This window comes from Hyaena hyaena, unplaced genomic scaffold (assembly GCF_003009895.1).
Source record: "Hyaena hyaena isolate Hyena2069 unplaced genomic scaffold, ASM300989v1 scaffold_302, whole genome shotgun sequence".
NCBI lineage: Eukaryota > Metazoa > Chordata > Mammalia > Carnivora > Hyaenidae > Hyaena > Hyaena hyaena.
Genome location: NW_024080936.1, coordinates 1,162,074 through 1,184,048, shown reverse-complemented (window position 1 = coordinate 1,184,048; position 21,975 = coordinate 1,162,074). Strand labels below are relative to the sequence as shown.

At 63.7% G+C, this 21,975-nt stretch overlaps 2 protein-coding genes across 6 annotated transcripts; both read right to left on the bottom strand.

Moving 5' to 3' along the window:
- Positions 1–1,809: 1,809 nt before the first annotated feature.
- Positions 1,810–21,576, bottom strand: SCAMP4 (secretory carrier membrane protein 4). Of its 5 annotated transcripts, none has more exons than XM_039248086.1 (7): positions 21,523–21,576; positions 15,467–15,513; positions 13,379–13,507; positions 12,959–13,115; positions 12,124–12,225; positions 5,847–5,964; positions 1,810–3,502 (listed from the first exon to the last, which is right to left on the bottom strand). In XM_039248086.1, the coding sequence occupies exons 2-7, from the start codon at positions 15,471–15,473 to the stop codon at positions 3,323–3,325; spliced, it is 693 nt and encodes a 230-aa protein (XP_039104017.1). In that variant the 5' UTR covers positions 15,474–15,513; positions 21,523–21,576; the 3' UTR covers positions 1,810–3,322. The 5 variants fall into 5 exon arrangements, with proteins under 5 accessions (XP_039104017.1, XP_039104020.1, XP_039104018.1 ...); XM_039248089.1 differs by lacking the exon at positions 21,523–21,576 and adding an exon at positions 16,843–16,885; XM_039248087.1 differs by lacking the exon at positions 21,523–21,576 and adding an exon at positions 15,765–15,789.
- Positions 16,844–21,577, bottom strand: ADAT3 (adenosine deaminase tRNA specific 3). The gene is made up of 2 exons (XM_039248084.1): positions 21,523–21,577; positions 16,844–18,286 (listed from the first exon to the last, which is right to left on the bottom strand). The coding sequence occupies exon 2, from the start codon at positions 18,267–18,269 to the stop codon at positions 17,202–17,204; it is 1,068 nt and encodes a 355-aa protein (XP_039104015.1). The 5' UTR covers positions 18,270–18,286; positions 21,523–21,577; the 3' UTR covers positions 16,844–17,201.
- Between the last annotated feature and the right edge of the window lie 398 nt (positions 21,578–21,975).

Genomic DNA, 21,975 nt, shown 5'->3' with positions numbered 1-21,975 from the left:
TTACGCACACGCGGGCCAGCACCCACCACGCCCCACCTGAGGGTATGGTCAGGGCCCTCCAACCCCCAAACACGGACAACCTGAGACAGGCTCAGTGCCTTCCAAAGCATCAGAGGGACGGGGCCCCGACTGCCCGCAGCCTGGCCGCCCTGCCGGCTCCTGCTCTCTTGACCCCCCCACATAAAGCTCTGCCCCCCAGTCTTTACGTTGGGCCCAAACAGGTCACAACGTACTGAACGCAGCAGCTGACAGAACAGAGCTGCCCGCTCTGCAAAAACAAAAAAAATACGACTCGTTCCTTTTTCTAAAAAACATTATTTTTTTAATCTTAGAATGTAATGAACAGATTTTTAAATGACATTAACAAATGTTAAATTTTGTCTTACATTCTACTGTTAGTATTTAACTGGGAGAGGCAGGAAAGACCTGTCCCTGGGGCTGGCTGAGGGGACACCTTGCTCTGGGATGGTCTGGCCCCCGGGATTTGAGAGCACGGAGCCCCGCCGCCGCCCCATCATCCCCGCCAGGGACCTTTCCGCCTGCCCCACCTGGATCGCAGGCTCTGCCCTCCAGATGGAAGGACACACCCCTGTGCTTTAAGCCCCCAGATCATGATTTCCTGCAGCGGCCACCCAGGCAAACTGTTCCCTTTGCGACCCCACCCTCAGCCTCTGTCCTTACAGGTCACCTGGAGGCAGAGGAGGCGTACATTCCTTTCTCCAGGCCTGGGCTTCCATCTCCTAGGCAGTTACCCCCACGCCCCTGTGTCACCAACGCCATCTCCCGCCCAGCCCAGGAACACCTGTGGTCTGTCAAGGCACATCCACACAATCCGTGTCCCACACGTCCATGGGAACACCCCGCATCACGGCGCACCCCAACTCTTCGATGTTTCATTTCCCTCGTATCTGCTGGGTGCCATCCTGCTGCAGCCAAAACACTGATCCTCAGGACTCGGGAGGGCGCAGCCCAGGAGGCCTCACAGGGCTGCCCCTGCCCCGGGCTCTCCCGGCGTCACTGGGGGACCGCTGGCCATCGGCCCTCCTTGGCCTGTGGAAGTGTCACCCATCATGGCCCCATCTTCATAGGGCTTCTCCCGGCCTGTGTCCCCAAGGCCCCAAGGACACCAGTCATTGCTTCAGAGCCCACCTTACTCCAGCGTGACCTCCCCTTAACTGCAACAACGCTATTCCCAAATAACGTCCCATTCTGAGCTCTGAGGGTCAGGACCTCAACATATGGATTTGGGGGGGGGGACACAACCACCCATGCCACCTGCGTGGGGCTGTCTGGTTTGTCTGTGGGTCTCGTTTCCTTCCCCTGGTGGCAAAGCGTCCTGTGGAAGACTCGCATCCTCCCTCCCATGTCCACGCGGGACGTCCACCCTGCAGCCGAGAGGCCCCCATGCTGAGCCCTGGGGAGGCCCCTCCAGCCGGGTGTCTGGGAGACTCAACTGTTTTCATTCCAGCCGCTTCTACATTTACTTTTCCTTCGTGCCAAGTGATGCTGGTTAATTTTCTACAAACTTTCTTTCTCAAATGAAAACAGTTGAGCCCCCCTCAAAAAAATTTAAAAGAGAAAAAAAAAAAGAAAAAAGTTGAGCCCCTGGGGGGCTCAAGCAGTTAAGTGTGTCTGACTCTTGACGATTTCGGCTCAGGTCACGATCCCAGGTCGTAGATCAAGCCCTGCACACGTGGGCAGTGCGCAGAGTGTGGAGCCTGCTTGGGATTCTATCACACACACGCCCCGCCCCCTCTCTCTCAAAATTAGAAAATAATAAAACCAAACCAAAAAAAAAAAAAACAGTTGAGCATATAAAAACAAGTTGATTTAAAAGGACAGGAGGGAAGCGCCCCATGGTGGTCGGTGGGCAGGGCTGAGGGGTGCCTGCGTGGGGCCGGGTCCACGGGGAGGGTGCGCGGGGGCGACAGGCCACCAGGGCCATGTGCCAGGCAGCCCAACATGACGCCAGCCACCAACGGCCTGGCAGGGGCTCTGCGATGCGCGGAGGATGGCAGTGTTAGTTCCCAGGATGCTCCGGCCTAACGGAACCCACCACGATGTAATGACGGTGCCCAGTGCCGCAACGCACGGGGTGCGCGGTGGGCGAACCCAGGCGCGTGGGCCTCCAGCACCCGCTACCGCCGGTCAGCGGCGGTCAGGAGGGACCCAGCCCCACGGTTAGTGCAGTGCATGCCTCTCACAGAGGCTGAACTGGGGACTTGGTTAAGGGGCCGCTGGGAGGCCCAATCCAGGGTCTTCATCCCAGAGGCCATGACATTTGGGCACCCAGACCCGGATGCCTTCTCAGGCACCGGGGCCACCTCTGGGCACCGCATGGTGTTTAGCGCAAGGAGCAGAAGCGAGCAAACGACGGAGCGAGCGTGGAGAACAAGGCTGGACGTCCCAGGGCCGGTGAGGCAGTGTGCGACCGAGAGGGTCCCTGTTCTCTCCCCCCCACCCCCCACCTCCGAGGCAGCCAACTGGGCAGGGGCGGCACACGGGGTGCCAGTAAGGGCATCCCTTCAGAGGGCGCTGTGCAGAGCCCCCTGGGACATCCGGGTCCTCGGTCTCAGGGAGCTAGAGAAGAGCGACGTCTTGTTCAGATTCCTCACTAAGGCACAGATTTGTCACATCTTCTGTCCTTCGAAAAGGCCGTTCTCCTGAGAAACTCCACCTCCCGCGTCCACAGCTGGAGCAACGGGCCGTGCGGTCGCGGTCCCAGGCTCCGGGCAGCCAGCAGGCGGGCGCCCCCCACCGGGAGCCACGTTCCTCAGCTCGTACACGGAGGGGAGCCGCAGCCGCCCATCCTGCCCCAGGGCTCTGCCCCAGGTTTCAGGTCTCAGAGGTCTGTCTGCTCCGGGTTCCCAGGGGGACATGCGGGCAGGAAGGCTGGAGCTGAGCAGGCCAACGGCCCCAGCGCGGAGCGCACGGGGCAGACGGACAGGGACGTCCAGACCGTGGTGCCCAGCTGGCTAATGCCCAGTGTGGACGACCCACAGGCTTGTCCACGAGGGCCCTCTGGGTGCAGGTGGGCAGGGACTTAGAAGACTGAGCCGCACGCTGAGCCGGCCAGGGGCGAAGGGAGAAGCGGGTGGACGCGCCGACAGCCCTGGAAGGGGGGCGCGGGGTCGGCCCCCCCGAGACCTCGACAGGGGAGGGCGTGGACGTCACAGGGAGCGGACGGGACGCGTAGCCCGGGGACATCCTTCTGCCGGGCGGCAGAGGCCGGACTTCCACTCCCGGAGGTGCGATGAACACGAGGGTGGGCCCCACACCCGGGCCGGGGGAGGGGAGGGGCGGCGGGGGCCGGCGGGCCCCTCTATGGCCACTGGCTGCCAGTGGCCGGGTAGCTGGGCACGGTGGGGTACTCGGGCAGGCTATTCCCCGAGAAGTTGTTGTACTGAGCCTCCCGAGAAGGCGGGTTCCGCCAAGTGCCCGCGTTCCACTCTGTCTGCGCCTTCTGGAAACTTCCGCCGGCCCCCCGGTAGATCCTGTGCACCTGCAGGGAAGGAGGGTGGGAAACCAAACTAAGCTTGTACGCGATCAAGAGACCCCATGTTCAAGACCGTCCATTTCTTACGTGAATTCCAAAATGACAGAACGGTCCTTGGGGAAACTTTGGAAAATGCAGCGAAGCCGAGGTTCTGTCCTGACTTCAGCTGCCTCTGGAGAGCCCGTGCACTCGGCCACAAGCACTTCTTTCCAGGCAGGGGGCTGTCCTGCCCAGCCTCTCCCTGGGGACACCCGCCGGACACCCCCCATGGGCTCCGCGAGAGGCTCACGGCCATCTCTGGGCATGAGCGGTGGCTTCCCGGGCAGAGACCCCCAGGAAGGACGAGCCCCCCACTGCCCAGCAGGCCTGTGCTGACCGGCCCCCACTGCACCTCTGGGAACACGGGGCCGTACTGGACACTCTAGAGGGCCTGGAAAATTCAGGACAACTGGCATTTTAGGGGCAACTGGGTGGCTCAGTCGGTTAAGCGTCTGACTTCGGCTCAGGTCATGATCTCACAGTTGGTGGGTTCGAGCCCCACGTCAGGCTCTGTGCTAACAGCTCAGAGCCTGGAGCTGCTTCAGATTCTGTGTCTCCCTCTCTCTCTGACCCTCCCCTGCTCATGCTGTCTCTCTCAGAATTAAATAAAACATTAAAAACGTTAAAAAAAACTGGCATTTTAACTCCATGCTCTTGATGTTTAGTGAAGCTGAATGCTTTTCTCGTTTCTCACTGGAATCTGCCATCTTCCACAAAACTATTTAATATTCATTAAATACGTTTCTCTTCTTGGCAGCAGTGGGGGGGGGGGGGCAAGCCAGAGCCTGCACGACAGGCCTGACGCCTCCCTCCCCAGAGGCCGGCTCACCAGGCTGGCCCGCAGCGGCGGCGTCTGGAACTGGACTCCGGGGCGCCTGCCACCCTTGCCGGCCGGGGGCCCGTGTCCCAGAGCTGTCCGTGCAGCCACGAGGTTCGTGCTGAGGACCCGCTCCCCTCCTGGGGTCTGGGGTCTCCACCCGAGCCAGGCAGAGGGGCTGCTGAGCGACCCCCGGTGGGAACCTGGGCGCTGGGTCTCTACGCCCCCCTGGAGACCACCCCTCACACGCGGTCACGTGTCGTTTTGGGGGGAATCAGGTGTGTCCTGAGGGACACTCTGGGAGAGGATCCTGGAAGCTTGGCCTGGAGGCCCCACCCCCCATGCCTTTGCCCTGAGATCATTTTGCCTCCTTTCTCTGTATCCACCATGGCTTGGGGAGACTGCTGAGCCCTGGGGGGGGAGGGGGCTCCTTTCTCTCAGCCGTTATCTTTTCTTTCAGGCCCTGGAGCTCTCTTCAATTTGCATTTACTTTTTTTTGTTTGTTTGTTAACTTTTGTTATTTATTTCTGAGAAAGAGAGAGAGACAGAGACAGAGCGTGAGCAGGGGAGGGTTAGAGAGAGAGGGAGACACAGAATCCGAAACAGGCTCCAGGCTCCGAGCTGTCAGCACAGAGCCCGACATGGGGTCGAATCCACGAACTGTGAGATCATGACCTGAGCTGAAGTCGGACGCCAAGCCAACTGAGCCCCCAGGCGCCCCACAATTTGTATTCACTTTCTGCTCTGTGACGTCCTGGCTGGAAAGTCACCTCCCGTGCGGGCCTCGTCCGGAACCACACTTAGGCTTCTTCACTTGTGCATGTGCACACACTCGGGTTTCTGCCAGCCCCTCCCTGCCCTCAGGCTGTCCGCAGCTGAAGGCGTTTGGGGTGCAGATGGGGGGGAGTGGAGCGATCCTTGCGTCTGCCCAGCCAGGAGCCCTGCTCGAACACCCAGAATCACGTGGCAAAACACTCACAACACTCAGCCCAGCGCTGGAGTGACACCGCACCGCTTCCCCTTCCCGTGGGGACGCCGCACGTCCCCGTGCCCCGGCCTGTGACTGCGCCTGCAGGAGGCGGCAGCTTCCGCGGCACCGAGAGCGGCACGGAGCCGGCGCCCCAGCCCCGCTCAGCCGGCAGGTATCGGAGATGGGGCGGTGCGGTGGCTGCCCCCAGTGTTTCGTTTCAGTGATTTTTACTGCACGTGACTTTAACCACAAATGGGAAGAAATGTCCAGTGGTGGCCGAATCAGGCAACGTGGAGCACCCCCTGTGACACGGAAGTGCGCAGAGGGAGGAGGGCACTGGCGGGTGGGTGCCGTCGTCGTCAACCCAGCTGCGGTTTCCTTAAGCCTGACTCAGTGGATCAGCTAGTCACAGCCATCAGGTCTCTCACCCCTGGACCGAGGAGGATCCGAGTCCCCAGGGCCTGGACGATCAGGTGACCAGATGCACGGGAAGATGCTAAGGTCCTGGGACCCAGAGGACTCACCTTTATGATGACAATGGCCATCGTGGCAGCTGACACGGAGAACATGATGGCTGGAAGCAGCATGACCACGGCGGCCCCAACACTGGTTTGGAAGAACCCGATTGCCGCCAGCCAACCACTGCAAGGAGCAAGAGAGAGCAGCATGGGTGCCGGCACTTCCGCCAAACAAGGGCCCAGCATCCTTCATACGTAAAGAGCTCCAACAAATCAACAACAATAAAAACGACTGGCAGAGAAACAGGCTTTTTGTGCGGGGACGTGCAGGGGCCAATGCACACATGAATGATGATGCCCAAAGCCAGCAGTGAGGGGTGCAAACTAAAACGCAGGCACACGTAGTGCACGTGAGGGGTCGAGAGGAGGAATGCACCGGTGGGAGCGTGTCCCTTTGCAGGGGCAATGACCGTGACCTTCAAGAGCCCCCAAGTGCTCATTTCCTGCACCCTGGCTGTCCTCCTCTGAGAATTCATGCCACAGCAATAACTTAAAAGAACGAAAAGCTGGGAATAACCCAAATGCTCAGCGGCTGGAACTGGCACAAACGCTTAGTGTGCACAGCCGCACGACCGAATGCTGAGGAGACGTTAACGGAAACAGAAGGAAAAGAACATCGAAGAGAGGTCAGGGCAACAAGACGGCAAGACCCATTCTGGCCACTGCACACACGCAAAGTGGAATGAGCGCCCACACCTGCCTCTGGGGGGTGAGGCAGAAGTAACTATTCTTGAGATTTTACCTTATTACCTTACTGACTTTTTTTTGTAAGTATGCTCCATGCCCCCTGTGGGGCTTGAACTCACGACCCTGAGATCAAGAGTTGAGGATCCTCTACCAGCTGAGCCAGTCAGGCACCCTGAGATTTTTGTTTTTAAGTAGCTTCCAACTGCTTAAACCCAAGACCAACACAAGGCCTGAACGCACAACCCCGGGGTGAGTTCAGGGGTCAGACGCTTAACTGAGCCATCCAGGTGCCCTTGAGATTTTATTTTTCTAAACAGGTAATAAATACATTTGGTTCCAGATTCTAGGAACTTAAAAGAACATATAACACCCAGGAGGTTGACCGCGCTTCACCACTGTTCCTGGAGCCTGCGCGAGGCCACAGCCCCCGCGAGTCGCGCCGCCCTGCACTGCGGGAGCAGCACCCGCGAGACGCGGAAGGCAGGCCACCCAGCGCGCACAGGCGGAGCCCCACTCTCCCGAGGCGGCCGCGTCTGCTCCCGCCTTCGTAGCAGCCCCCGGCCTTTCCTGCGAGCGCATTTGGGGAGGCGCCACGCTCTCACCGAAAGGGAAGCTGTGTGTCCTCCTCACCCAAGTGCGTGAAGTGGGTGCAGTCAGAGGACCCCCCCTGGGCCCGCAGGCTCGTTCTGTGCTGGGTGCCGGGGGCCTGAGAATGACCCTGGCCTTGGGGACAGACTTCCTGCCTGTTCCCACTCAGCCTGGGGGAGGCGGAGAAACCACGGGTGGGGGCCGCGCCTGGGTGGTTCGGTCGGTGGAGCTTCGACTCAATTTCGGCTCAGGTCGTGATCCCAGGGTTGCCAGATCAGGCCCGACGTGGAGCTACGTGCTGGGTGCGGAGCCTGCTTGAAGTCCTCTCCTCCCTCTGCTTCCCCCACCAAAATAAAATTTAAAAATTTTTTGAACTTTAAAAAAATTTAAAAAAAAAACACTGGGGAGGGGAACCTTGGCCAAGTGTTCAGGCCGAGGGAGAGGAGGGTTGGACCCCATAGCAGGTGTGAGCACAGCCGGTCTGAGCACAGGCATGTGTGAGCCCTGATAGGTGTGAGCACGGATAGGTGTGAGCACAGATAGGTGTGAGTGCAGCAGGTGTGAGTGCAGACAGGTGTGAGTGCAGACAGGTGTGAGCACAGACAGGTGTGAGTGCACAGGCAGCCGGAGGGCTCAGGCGGGTGCCACGGGCCGGAGCTCCTGGGAGGGGAGAAGTGCTGGCTCCACTGGGGGTGTCACTTTGGGGACGAATATTCTCCCACCTCATCTGGGGCGCTGGCAGGAGGGGCAGGCGGGCGAGGCCCAGCCTGAGGACCGTGGTCCCCGGGGACGGTGAACGCACCCCCGGGCTGAACACAGGACTGGGGGCCTGCTCCGTGGCGCTGGCTCCCCAGCCAGCCGGGCAGTGAGGAGGGGCTCATTCACACCCCAGATGACCGCACTCGGGTCTAGGGACAGCAGGGGACCAACCGGCGGAGCGCCAGAGCCTGCTGCACGCAACCGGGCGCTGGGGGCAGGGAGCTGGAGGGCGGGAGCCAGGGAGGAGATGAGGGGTGCCGGGCGCTCCCCCAGAGCTGCTCAGCTCGCGGGGCCGGAACCAGGGGGAGGACAAGGCATGTGGAAGAGCGGTGTAGACGCGAGACCCAGGGAGCGTGGCAGCCGGGCACTCCCGAGACAGAGGCCCGTGTCACAGCAGCACTGAGACACCCAGTGCCCGTCACTAGAGGACAGAACCAGTGTCCACCGCGCACGCGCACGTCCCTCGGCCGCGAGCAGGAGCGTGGCACCCACACCCGCCGCCCCGCGGAAGACCCCGAACACACGATGCTCAGGGCGGGAACCAGACACAGGAGGCCACGCGGGTGTAAGTCCACGTGCGTGACGCGTCCAGAACAGGCTCCTCCCCGGGCGGGAAGGGGGCTCGTGGGGGCCGGGGGAGAAATGGGCGTGATGGCTAGTGGGGGCAAGTTGCTTTTGGGGCAATAGAACATTCTGGAACTAAATGGGGTGATGGCTGTACCACTCTGAATGTACTCTAACCACTAAATTGTTCACTTTAAAAGAGTGAATTTCTAGTCTGTGATGCGTGCTTCACTAAAGCCATTATTCTAAAAACAACCTGGGACTACAGGACAATCAGGCCCGTTTCTTCAATGAGTCGATCAGAAAAACGGGAGGAGTGCGAAGCGCGAAGACTGGGGACAGCCTGAGACGGAAACCGACCCGTGGAGACGGGCAGGCTTTATCTGGGGTCTGATCCGGACAAACTGCTAAAGCAAAATCTAATTAAATGCCTTCTGGAATCCTGAACAAGAGGGTGTTCGTGGAAACCTGCGGAAATCCAAACAGGGCCCGCGGCTGGGCACCAGTGCTGTGCCCAAGGCGCGTCACATGCCCCCGGGAGCACACGGCCACGCGCTCTCCTGTCTCTGCACCTTTCCGTAAACCTCAAAGCAGCCTGACATAAAGCACCCTATTTAGGGGGCGCCTGGGTGGCTCAGCCACTGGAGCATGCGAGTCTTGGATCTCAGGGTTGTGAGTTCAAGCCCCACACTGGCCACAGAGATCACTTTAAAAATAAATAAAATTGGGGCACCTGGGGGGCTCCATCAGCTGAGTGTCAGACTGCGGCTCAGGTCACGACTTCATGGTTCCTTGGCTCAAGCCCTGCGTCGGGCTCTGTGCTGACAGCTCGGAGCCTGGAGCTGCTTCGGATTCTGTGTCTCCCTCTCTCTCTGACCCTCCCCTGCTCACGCTGTTTCCCTCTCTCCCTCACAAGTAAATAAAACATTAAAAAATTTAAAAAAAAAAAAAAGAACGAATGAATCTAAGCGAGGAGGCGGCATCGGGCGTTAAGGCTGGTTTCCGAGGCACGAAGCAGCGTCACAGGCTCGCACGCGCGACACAGGTATAGGACACCCGCACATCCTAAACACTCCTTTCCTTCACGGGGTCACAGGGAAGCGTGTGCAGGACGACACGCGTGTGGAGAGCGACAGACCCACAGGGCACAGGCTGCGCAGTGTGGATGGCACCCGAGAGCAGCCTCCGGGGACGCGCCTGACGCTCTCCATGAAACGACCCGTGGCTACTCTGTGGCCCACTTGGAAGGAAGGTCACAGACAGGGACTGGCCCGGGGCCGCTGGGAACCAGGAGGACGGGGAGACCCTGGGCTGGGCTTCGCGAGGGGAGTGCAGTTTGGCAGAGCAGCACCTTCGTGTCCCAATTCCCTGCTTGGAGCCCCGAGGCCAAGGGGCCTGGAATTGGGGGGGGGCTGGCAGCACCTGGCGGAGCCCTAAGGTCAAGAGGCCCATGGCTGCGGGGGAGGGGGTCTGGCAGCACCCGGCGGTCCACCTGCAGGAACGTTCAAAGAAACCAAAGCAAGGGGCGCCGGGGTGGCCCAGTCGGTTAAGCGTCCGACTTGGGCTCAGGTCGTGATCTCACAGTTCGTGGGGTCGAGCCCCGCATTGGGCTCTGTGTGGACAGCTCAGAACCTGGAGCCTATTTCAGATTCCGTGTCTCTCTCTCTGCCCCTCCCTCACTACCGGTCTGTCTCTGTCTCAAAAATAATCTTTAAAAAATTATAAAAAAAAAAAAGAAGAAGCCGGAGCAGAGGGTGCCCCGTACACTCGGGAAAATGAAGGGGCCCAGAGGCCCACTGCCACCCCCCCCCGCCTTGTGCTGGCCCCGGGACCTAGCGACAGAACAGCAGCGCCGAGGAGCTGCGAGAGAGCAGATGGGCCTGTGGCCCGACCGCAGGTGCAGCGTCCCCTCCCCGTCGTCCCCTAGTTTTTCAGAGCAGCTCTGCCCAAGCTCCCCAGCTGGCTGGTCACCTGTCCCCTGCCATCTGGCCCGCACTCGAGGAGGGAAGGGACGCTCCCGAAGCCCCCTTTCTGCAAGCCGACCCCAGAGGAAGGTGCACACCGTGGCAGCCAGTGAGGAGAACGGTGTGGGGTGGCACCAGGCAGAAAAGAGCCCGCACGACGGGCCTGACGCCTCCCTCCCCAGAGGCCGGCTCACCAGGCTGGCCTGCGGCGGCGGCGTCTGGAACTGGACTCCAGGGCGCCCACCACCCTCGCCGGCCAGGGGCCCGTGTCCCAGAGCTGTCCGTGCAGCCACGAGGTTCGTGCTGAGGACCCGCTCCCCTCCTGGGGTCTGGGGTCTCCACCCGAGCCGGGCAGAGGGGCTGCTGAGCGACCCCCGGTGGGAACCTGGGCGCTGGGTCTCTACGCCCCCCTGGAGGCCACCCCTCACACGCGGTCATGTATTGTTTGAGGGAATTAAGAGGATTCTGGAAACTTGGCCTGGGGTCCCCACCCCCACCCCCATCCCTTTGCCCTGAGCTCAATTAACTCCCTGTTCTTTCTCTGCATAAACCTTGGCCTTGGGAACGACTGTCTGCTAAACCCTGGGGGTCCTCCGGCACACCCCTGCCCCGGGGCCCCAAGCCAGCCCCCCACTGGCCCTCTAGGCCCAGATCTGAGAGGCATCGGGTCTACGCAGAGCTCATCCACCCACCAGGTGAAGACCCGGGGGAGGCCATCTTGGAGACGGTCCCAGGTGAGAAAAGGAGACTTACAGCCTCTGTCAAGGGCGCGGAAGACCCGGGAGGGACGGCAACAGGCTGGAGCCCAGAGCAGGCTCAGGAGGCCACGAACCGCACCCGGGGCCTCAAGGAACGAGAGAGCACACGTCTGATGTACAGGGACCAGGACAGAGCCCCGTGGCCCTCCCAGGGGACAGAGGAACAAGTGACAGGACTGAAGCGCGGGAGGAAGAGCCGGAGACACAGCAGGGGCCACAGCGTGTGACACCCACCCACGGGGGATGAGCTCCCGACACCGAGATGCCAACCGAGAGGCCACGTGAGCACACACACCGGGACGCGCAAGAGCGCATGGCGCGTGACGTCACAGCACCGACGCAGCCGAGCACACGCGGAAGCTGCAGTTCTCGTCTCAGGACGCTCAGTGCCACGGACAGGACCTGGGGGCGCCCACGTCCTCATCCTGGGACTGTCCCCTCACGCAGCGGGGACCTTATCAAGGGCCCTGAGGTGGGGGTGACCTGAGTGTCTGCGGAGGCCCAGTGTTCTCACGCAAGGGAGGGAGAGAGACGGGCGGACCCCGCGCTGCTGGCTGTGAGGGTGGAGGAGGGGCCACGGGCCAGGATAGGGCGCCTTGGAAGCCGGAAAAGGGCGGAAACAGGGGTCCTGCGTCCCAGGGGTACCGGCCCTGCCCTTGCCTGGGTGTCAGCCCCGGGAGGCCCGGGTCACATCTCAGCGCCCAGAACCGTGAGACAACCTCCTTCAGGTCACGTCACCGAGTGTGCCGCGATTCACCCCAGCAGCCGTGGGACCGGTGCGGAGCCCTCGGCACACAGAAAGTGGCGCTCTGTCTGGCTGTGCCCGGAGCGCTGCGGGGACATACCCACAGGCCACGCTTCGGCATCCGGGGGGCCTGCGAGCACGGCTGCTCACGACAGCAAGGGCACACTCGAGTGCACATACGTCACACCCACGCGCTACGGCTTGGGCACCTGGCTCACCATGCGCCCCATCCTGAGAGGCCAATCGCCTGGATGACGGTCAGGACGAACTGGGCTCCGAAGATGAAGAAGAACGCCATGAAGTTGAAGGAGCTGTCAGCTCTGCAGAGGGAGAGAGCAGCCGTCAGCACGCACGGCCAGCAAGGGGACCGGCCGCCTCCCCCAGTCAGCCCGGGACTCGGGGACCATCTAGGGGCAAACACGGCACGCTCCTGAGTCACAGGGCCCGCTGTCCACAGAAGCCAAGAGGTGCCAACACCCCAAGTGTTCACAAATGTATGAGCAGACAGACACACAGCATGTCCACCGCGCACGTGCATGTCCCTCGGCCGCGAGCAGGAGCGAGGCGCCCACACCCGCCGCCCCGCGGACGGACCCTGAACACACGACGCTCAGGGAGGGAACCAGACACGGGAGGCCACACGGGTGTGAGTCCGCGTGCGTGAAACGTCCAGAACAGGCTCCTCCACGGACGGGAAGGGGGCTCGTGGAGGGTGGGTGGGGGGTGATGGCTCACGGAGACAGGACATGGAATGTTCTGGAACTAGAAAAAGGTGATGGGTCTTCAACCCTTTAAAGATACCAGGAACGCTGAAACAAGCGAACAAGCTGTCTGAATCACCAAACGTCTCCCTACGAAGTTGTTAGAAGATGACAGGCCGTGGCTGGCTGTGGTCCGCAGACCACGGACATAAGTGTCCCCCAGCCGGCCAGGAGAAAGGAGCCCAGACACCAGGCACAGAGTGGGTGCAGGTCCCGAAGGCAGGAGCCAGCTCTGAGCCCCCAGCGCTCCAAGGCCCCCGGAGAGACGCAGGCCGCCCCGCACCCCACTTACCGGAAGGCCTTGTACGCAGGCCGGAACCAGCACACGTAGCCACAGGGGGAGAAGAGCAGCAGCCAGAGCAGGGCCAGGCCAAAGTTGGCTCCCGAGCCGCCGCCGATCCACCAGGCCAGGCAGGCGATGAGGTTGACCCCCAGGGTGGCGCAGTAGACTGGGGGAGGGGCGAAGAGGGTGAGCCAGGCCCCTCCCACCCACCGGGAGAGCTGGGCTGTGGCTCTGCTGAGCAAGGGGCCCAGGGGCGTTATTTGTCGACAAAGACTAGATTTATCCCTGAAACCTCCAGAGGTGAGAGCCTGGCAAACTCTGGTCCAGAAGGTGCAGGGGGTGGGGTTTCCCGGTGCCCGCCCAGCCCTGCCCCTGCCGCCCCGACCCCACCCACCCCATCCCTGGCCCCACCCCTGCCCTGCCACTCACACAGCCACAGCTGGTAGATCCTCTTCACCAGAAGCTGGTGTTCGATGGGTATCTCGTCGGAGAAGTTCTGGTAGAAGCAGGGCTTCAGAGGGAGGAACTTGGGCAGCGGCGGGAAATTGTTCTCCTTCCCTGCAAGGACAGAAACCACCACGGAACAAAACCAGGTTAGAGAGCGCAGTGACAGCCCCAAACGCGTCCCTGTCCCCGGCCGGACCCTCAGAACCTGTGGACATGTCGCCTCACGCGGCACAGAGGACCTTGTCAAGGCCCCTGAGGTGGCCACCGCAGGCCAGCGTCCTCGCGGGGTCCTCACGAGAGGGGGGCAGAGAGGCGGGCGGACGCCGCGCTGGGGCCGAGAGGATGGAGGAGGGGCTGCGGGCCGAGGATGCGGCGCCTCTGGAAGCCGGAAAAGGGGGGAGACGGGGCTCCCTGGGGCGGGAGGGGGAATCGGCCCGGCCCAGCCCTGGGCGCTAGGACTTGAGCGCATAAACGTGGTTTAGATCACCACGCTGCGATGACTTCTCGGAGCAGCCACAGAAGACACGCAGACTCAGTGGCAGAACCCAAATGCTGGTGACACCTGACTCTAAGGAAGGTTCTGGCATTCTGAGTGTCTGAGCTTCCTTGGAAAGCTCTAAGAAATGAGCCCAAACCAGGAGATTTCAACTATAGGGATTTATTCTTTTCTAGTCCTGGAGCCAAGTCTGGGGTCAAGGTGTCAACGACACATCACCGCGTGGCAGGACACCTCTCGAGAGGACCTGGGAAGGCCAGACCTCGAACAAAACAGAGAGGACCCCTGACCTCAAGGGGCTGCACCCCTCGCCAGGGGAGCCCGACAGTCATCGTCAGGAGTGGGTGGCACTGGGGCACACTAGAAGACGCACCGGCAGGTGCGGGCCACCAGGGATGAGCTGGGCGCTGGCCAGCGAGGTTCAAGAACGGCGCCAGGGTAGGCCTCGCTCGAAAAGGTAGTATTGGAACCAAGACTCCAGAAAGCAAAGGGGAGAGACCGCTGGGTTCTGGCCCATGCAAAGGCCCCGGGGTGAGTGCCAGGTGCTCTAGATGCAGCGGGGAGACCGGGGCCAGAGGGGAGGCCAGGGAGATGCAGGCCACGCCTTGCTGGCCAGAGAAGCCTCAGGCATTTACCAGGGGACACAGGAGCTACGGAGCGTGCCAAGCTGAGCACGGCAGGGGCTGGACCCCGTCCCGAGCTTGCTGGCTCTGAGCCTCTGTGACAAGACACGGGAGAAGGGCCTCCCCGGCATGGCCTCTTGCCACGGTCACAGGTCACAACCCTTCACGGCTCCTGCCCAAGGCCCCAGCAAGTAGCCCACCTGGCCCCTGCCCCACTGCTCTCCCCTGCGACGTGTGACCCCCTCCTTCCCCCCCCCCTGCTGCCCTCAGAGAGGACGGGGCGACGCCCCAGGGCTCAGGCTGCCAGCACACCGTGACGAGGAGGTATAAGAACAACAGGCAAATCACACGCCCGTGAAACCCTGTCTTCCTGGCAGATTGAAAGCCCCGGGGGAACGTTGTGCACAGACGTGGGGCTCAGGGCCTGGGTTCGGGTCCCAGCAGACCAGCACCAAGCACCAGCTGACCCCAGGCATCCGGTGCCCCACCCACCCTACGTGAGCAGGGGGGCAGATGCGGGGACCGCGGGGTGACCATGCGGGAAGGGAGTGCACTTGTGGCGCCTGCCGTGGCCTCGGGGCCCCACCTCACTCCACCTGCACACCCCACCCCTCCTCCTGAGCCAAACGGGGTGGGCAAACCTGTGAGTGAGGGTGTCACCTTTCGCACATAGCTATGAACCCAGATGTAGAAACCTCACCCCTGTGCTGATGTGAAGAACAGAACGGGCCCCAAGGCAGAAGGCGCGGCCAGGCCAGCAACTCCTGCGGAAACCGGCCTCTCGCTCTCATCTGGCTCAGAGCTAGGAGGTGACCCTGACACCCGTCGTTGGAGGAGGGGAGTGGGGGTGCACCCACCCCCCAGTGGGGGCGTTACAGTGGGTCCGGCCCCCAGGGGACACTTCCCAGGGGAATAGATGGGCCACAGCCCCGGCCACAGGGCCAGACTCACCAGACATTTCCGCTGTGACAACCGGCGGGGCAGAAGCCTACAGCCACCTGGAGGGGAGACAGCCACAGTCAGCGGGTCCCCCAGGCCGCTGGGGCCCCCACACCAGCAGTGTGCTCAGCAGCATCCCAGGTGAGGTCCTGACCTCCAGGCCATCCTGGGGGTGTCTGCGCTCTGGTCCCAAAGGCCAGCCCCAAACTGACAGGCTGGCCTCACTGGCCGCCGGCAGGAGAGGGATCAGGTCGTACACCGTGTTCCTGGGACCCCTCCCCCCACCCCCACCGCCCTCCCAATCCCCCACCTCCCGGCTTTCTCTTTAGCCACAGCTGGCTCCGAGAACCTTCCTGAGGCCACTGAGCCCAACTTGTGAGTCACTGAGAATTGGGTCCACGCCCACTGCCGTGTGACAACATGCACGTCACACAACCTCTCTGGCCCGTGGTTTTCGCCCCTGCAAGCTTCGCAGAGCCCAGGATCCCATCACGACCTGAGCCAAGCACGTGGCACCCCAGCGGCACCCCCTGCGTGGAGCCACGTGAGCCGGTGTCACAGAGTAGCCACACGCACTGCCCTGCCACCAACACGCACACCTGAAGAGAGCGTACCGGTCCCCGAGGGCCTGCGGGTGGGCACTGCCATCACCCGGAAACAAGCCACAAGATGGCCGTGCCCGGCACCCACTGGGGCCTCGTGGCACAACTGGTCCGGCGCGGGTGCGGGAACCGAACCTGCAGGCAGGCGAGGAGACGGGAACCTACGACGCTCTCCTCACACACGGCCCAGGTGAGAACGTTCCAGTGACACGGAGTTTCCTGGGCCCACATCCCTCCCGCCCACACGCCCAGGGGCTCGCGGCCCCACCCCACCGCCCGTATGCTGCACTAGTTCGGGGGCAGAGCCCCTGCCCTGACCCCGTGGGCTGGGACGGGCTAGGAGCCAACCCCAGGGCTCAAGGGCAGGCTCGGAGCAGGGACGAGCCGGGCCCCCCGGGGGCGCCGGGATCCAATCTTGCACCGTTGCTGGACGGACACGCGGTGTTCCCAGCGCTGACTGCTCTACAACAGACCCGGGTCACCCCCTCTGGCCAGCGGTGAAGGACAGGACGCAGGACGACCAGAAGGAGCCTTCGGGTGGGGTGAGTCCCGGCCTACAGGCTACACCCTAGGATAAATACACCCCGGCCGCCCCGCCCCCCCGGCCGGCCACACCCTTCCAGACCTAGGACTCGGGCAGAGGCCACGCTCCCAGGGCCATGCTCCCGCCCCACTTGGCTCAGAAGCTCCCCTTCCCCTGTACAAACCCCAAACTCCGGACACAGTCACTCCGACCCAGGTCCCCTCAGCCACCACAGCCCCACGCCTCTGTCAACAGACACCGACCTGGTTTGGGGGTGTTTATTTTCACACGTAGAGCCGCTTTGTGACACCTGAGACACAGGGGACACCGTCCCAGTGGACGCCTGGGGCAAAGGGCAGCTGGAGGAAGGCAGGCCGAGTGCGCAGCTCCCGGGCCCAGGCTGGACCCCCACGGAGCCCAAGCCCAGGGAAGAGCTGTTGGGCACGGACGCGCCCCACAGCCTGGTGGGGACGGCGCGGGGTCTGGCTCCTGGGCGGGAGACGCGAACGTCCCTAAAGCTGAGCGGCAGGATCACGGCCCCTGGGACGACGAGACACGCCCGGCGGGAGGCTGAGAGACGCCTGTAGCAGAGCCCAGTCCGGGGGCGGGCGGGCACGGCCGCCTACGTGCCGGGGTGCAGCCGGCGGCACTGGGCCTCCAGAACCCCCCGGAACACCTGGAAGCGGTGGTTGAGGTCCGGCCGGGCGTGGATGCGGAAGCGGGTGCCCAGGGCGCCGTCGGGCGAGGGCGCCCCGTAGAAGACGCGCTGCATGCGGGAGTGGACCAAGGCCATGGCGCACATGGCACAGGGCTCGCGGGTGACGTAGAGGTCGTAGCCGGTGCACACGTAGGGCAGGCCGTCCCCGTGCGCGTCCCCGTCCTCCTCCAGCTTGCGCACGGAGCCCGCGCGGACACCTGGGGGGGCGGCGGCCGGGGCGAAGGAGCAGGCAGGGTAGGGGCGGAGGTCGTAGGCACCGCGGCCCTGGCCCTGGGCCACCAGATCGATGCAGACCATGGCGGCGTGCAGCAGGGGGCTGGCCGCGCTGCTGCAGTCATGGCCCGTGGCCAGCACGCGGCCCGAGGCGGGGTCCACCACCACCGCGCCCACCGGCCTCAGGCCCCTGGCGGCTGCCTGCTGCGCGGCCCACACAGCGCGCTCCATGTGGTCCTGCATCGCCGCACGCTCCTGCGTTGAGAAGAGCCGCCCGGCCAGGGCACGGGTCACCTGCCGATCCTCGTGGAAGGACGTGGGCCAGTGGGCACGCGCCTCCTCGAACTGGCCTCTGGTCAGGGGCGGCCGGGCCGGCACGGGCACCAGGAAGGGCTGTCCCAGGCCGCGAGGGTCCACGGCCGGGTGCGGGAGGAGCTCGGCGAGCGACCTGGACCCCGGGGCCGGCCCGGCCAGGCACAGCAGCATCTCCAGCGCGTGCGGGCGGCTGGCGTCGCGGCTGGGCCGCACCCTCTTGAGGTGAGGCTGGGCGGGCAGCGGGTGCAGGGCCGACACCTCCTTGAGGAGGCGGGAGGTCTGGCGCTTGTCGAGGACGGGCGCGGCGTAGGCCAGCACGAGCTCCACGCCCTGGGACTGCTGCTCGGACAGCACCGGGAGGACTTGCCACGGCGCGGGCGCCGACTGAGGGCTCACGGCCTCCTCGTCTCCACGCTGCTCCGCGAGGCTCGGGGCGAGGTCCATCCTCCGCGGGGTTCCGACTGTGGGAGACAGAGATGGGGGCAGGGCACCGTCCGTCAGCCCCTGGCGTCGTCTCGGGTCCCCGGAGCGAGCGGGATCCAAAGTCTGGGGGCTCCGCCCCCACGAGACGCGCCACCAGCCTCGCTCTCCCTCAGGTCCTCCTAACGCTTGGCCTGCAGAGCTTAAGCCATCGCTGGCAGCCTTGTCTCCCTCCGCGAGGTGCCGGGGACACGCGCACGGGATCTGGAGACGCAGTGACCGTGACCGCTCTCGTCAACCGTCTTCATGCGGACTGCGTGCTCAGGTGCTAGTGCTCCGTGACTTTTTACAATGACCTTCACCTGTTTCTTTGTGCGCTTTTTTGGAGACACAACTTCTAAAACACTCAGCGGTGCGTGTGCACCCCGCATCACGACCCCTGCTGGTCGGGGCCGCCTCGGGTTGCGTCAGAGCTAAAGCACTGGTTGTCTGGATGAGGTTCCGCGGCATCGAAGGCGCCACCGTGCACCCGAACACACCGCCCCCCGCCCCTTCCCTGGGGACAGGGAGGTGCTGGAGTCACCTCTCAGCTGTGCGCTTTCACCTTTCCTGATGTGCCTCAGCCGCGTGGACCCCACTCAAGGAGGGCACAGGACACCCTCGCCCGCCGCGGAACGTCCGGAGCTCACAATACAAATTTGACCAATGAACAGAATTGGGGACCACGAGAGGCGGAGCGCAGGGAGGGGCCCCGCGTGCGCCCCCAGTACTGTGGCCGGCAGGGCCCACGGCACCGACCGGGCACACGCCACGCCCAGGACCCCACGGCCCGCACCGGCCACTAAGCTCCCACAGGCTCCACGGCAAAATGCAGTCTCACCTGCCCCTCCAGAAGCACAGCCTCTGAGTAAAACGGGCAACAGGGACGCCGCCAGCTGGGGTCCCAGCTCCGAGGCAGGAGGGGGAACTCGCGGGACAGTCACCGCGCGAGCCAGCAACCGCTCCTCCACGCCCCGGCATGTGCCTGGAGGGCTGAGCACACACGCCCTCAAAGAACCCTGCACACGTGTGCTCACGGCAGCCAGACGGCGGATACAGCACAAGCGCCCTTCAAGGGACGAATGGGGACACACACACACACACACACACACACACACGTCCACCGCGCACACGCACGTCCCTCGGCCGCAAGCACGAGCGAGGCGCCCCACCCACCGCCCCACGGACGGACCCCGAACACACGACGCTCAGGGAGGGAACCAGACACGAGAGGCCACACGTGTGTTGAATCCACGTGCATGACGCGTCCAGAACAGGCTCCTCCACGGGCGGGAGGGGGCTCGTGGGGGCCGGGGAGGGGATGGAGGGGTGACTGCTGATGGGGATGGGGCTTCTTTTGTGGGAGGAGTGGAGATTTCTGCAGTAAGACAGGGAGGGCAGCTCGGCGCCCCTGCGAAGCTACCAAAAGCCACTGAGCCGTACAGCTTCCGCGGGTGCCGCAGGGCAGGCTGCTGGAGGAGGCAGCGGGGGAGGGGGGGGCAGGCCAGCAGGCTCCCTGCGAGGCTCGGCCCCTGCTGCGGTCCCTACATGCCTCCCAGTGACCCAGGAGGGAGCTCCTGGAACTGTCCCCGTTCTACAGGACAAAGATGAGGCTCTGCGAGGTGTACGGACTTGTCTGGGGCCACGAGGCAGGGAGGGCAGAGCCGCGATCTCACCAGGCGGGCATTCAGACGGCTCACCGCCTCTGCCCGCCGAGCCCCTCCCACTGATACAGACATAAGCAGCTTCAGGAGACAGTGACCCGCCTGGGCCCCCAACCCCAACATGAGGGGAGTGCAGCCCGGCTGCAAGCAGTGATCCCGCACAAGTGTTGCGTACACACACGTCCTGGCATCTGGAGCTGGCTGGGGGCGGCTGCTGGACCCGGCTCCTCCTGTCCCCAAAGCGCCAGGCACCTGGCTCCCGCCACCGCCACACACTCTGCTGGTCTGGCCCAGCTCAGTCCCCACCCTGGCATCTCCAGGGACAGCCGTGGCCGGCCCAGAACCGCCTGCTCACACTCCTGGCTGTAGGGCCTCTGCCTGTACCGTGGAAGTCCAGGGCCCAGGAGGGAGGCCCTGGGAGGGTGACAGGAACCTGCATTCATACACACAGTAAGACGAAGGCTTGAGGCCTCCGCCTGTCCCTGGATGACGAAGAAAGGACAGAGCCTGGACCTGGGTGTTGCATCCTGCCCTGTCCTAGAGGCTCACACCCAGCCCAGCAGTTCCCTGCCTGAGACCTTGGGCACCTGCCCTAGAACCCGGCCTCAGCGGCCCCCTCTGAGAAATGGGAATCCATCAGCACCTCGCAGGGCTGTCTGAGAAAAGCTACACGAGCCCCACGCTGTCCCAGAGTACAGTTCCCAGGGAGCCCAGGGCTGTGGTGGGCAGTCCAGGAGGGCTCCTCGGAAGCGGTGACCTCAGCTGGGCCCAGAAGGCAGGGGAAGCAGGGTGGGGAGTCCTGAGCTGAAGGAACAGCCAGCTAGAGCCTCACACACGCCCACAGGGCGGTAGCTGCTGCATCGCAACGCAGTTTCCAAGGCTTGGCTGCCATCTGCATCCCTAACGGGCCCGGCCGCTAAATTCGAACTCGGGACAAGCGCAGGGCGTGTGAGCGCGGTGGTGTCCACGCAAGCTCCGGGGCTCATCGCTCGCCGTGTACACGCAAACCTAACTTCCCGGGGTGTCCTGCGCTTCACCCGCCCAAGCCGGGCCCTACAAATGGCCCCTCCGTGCGTGACAGTGGCGAACGCCGGGCATGTGGGGTGTGGGAGGCGACCCCTTATCAGCGGGGACAGAATAAGAGAAGGCCTCGAAAACCCACACTTTCAGTAACTATCAAGAAAATTTAATGTTTGCCAGCGTTTACCGACGTTTAAGAAACAGGCAGGCTGCTGGCGGGAAGCTAGTGAAAGGGCGGCCCAGAGGCAGGGGACTGGCCGCGATGACCCCAAACACGCGCGCGCGGCGGGGGCGGGAGGAGCAGCTGGCCGTACGGGGTCTCCACCCCCGGCCGCAGGGGCGCGCACGCGCAAAGGGTTGCCGGGCGCGGGGAGCGGCGTCCCGCGGCCCGGCCGCCCCACGCGCACGCGTATACGAGCCGACGCCCCCGGCTGCCTCCTCGCGCCCTGCGCGGCCCGCGCCCCCACACCAGCCGAGGCTCTCCTTCGCCGCCCCGGCTCGCCGTCCGTGGGAGCCGGCGCCGCGAGAACCAAGCCCCCAGTCCGCGCGCTTACCTGAAGAGCCGCACGCAAGCGCTGCGCCTCACAAGTCTTAGCAACCGACCGCCGGCCCCGCCTCCGCCGCGGGGCACGACGGGAGCGTAGTTCCAGGGGCGGGGTTGGCGCGGAACCGGGGCGGGGTCGGGACTACAATCCCCACAAGGCTGCGCGCCGGGCCTCGGAGCGCCGCCCTTGTCTCGAGCTCCGCTCTCGTGACCCGCCGGAGCGCGGCTGAGTGCGGAGCTGAGGGTTCAAGACCCCCTGCGGGCCGCCGGTGGGGGGCGGGAACCTGGCTGCTGTTTCGGGAGTCAGAGTTGGGAGACTGAGGCAGAGGGGCATACGCCGCAGCGGTCCCCCCGCCCAATTTGCTGCCGCCACGTGGCTCCAGAGGGGCTGTCCCCAGAGACCCGGATGGGTGGGTCAGGTTCCCGTCAGGGTCTAGGACTTGGCGATGCTTGGCCTCAGTTT

Excerpts from the sequence above, each read along its gene's own strand:
- SCAMP4 (XM_039248086.1), bottom strand. Across the intron at positions 13,116-13,378 it reads GATCTACCAGCTGTGGCTGT|TCTACTGCGCCACCCTGGGG; the intron begins GTGAGTGGCAGG and ends CCCCTCCCCCAG. Across the intron at positions 3,503-5,846 it reads TGGCCATTGTCATCATAAAG|GTGCACAGGATCTACCGGGG; the intron begins GTGAGTCCTCTG and ends CCTTCCCTGCAG.
- ADAT3 (XM_039248084.1), bottom strand. The coding sequence starts at position 18,269 with ATGGACCTCGCCCCGAGCCTCGCGGAGCAGCGTGGAGACGAGGAGGCC.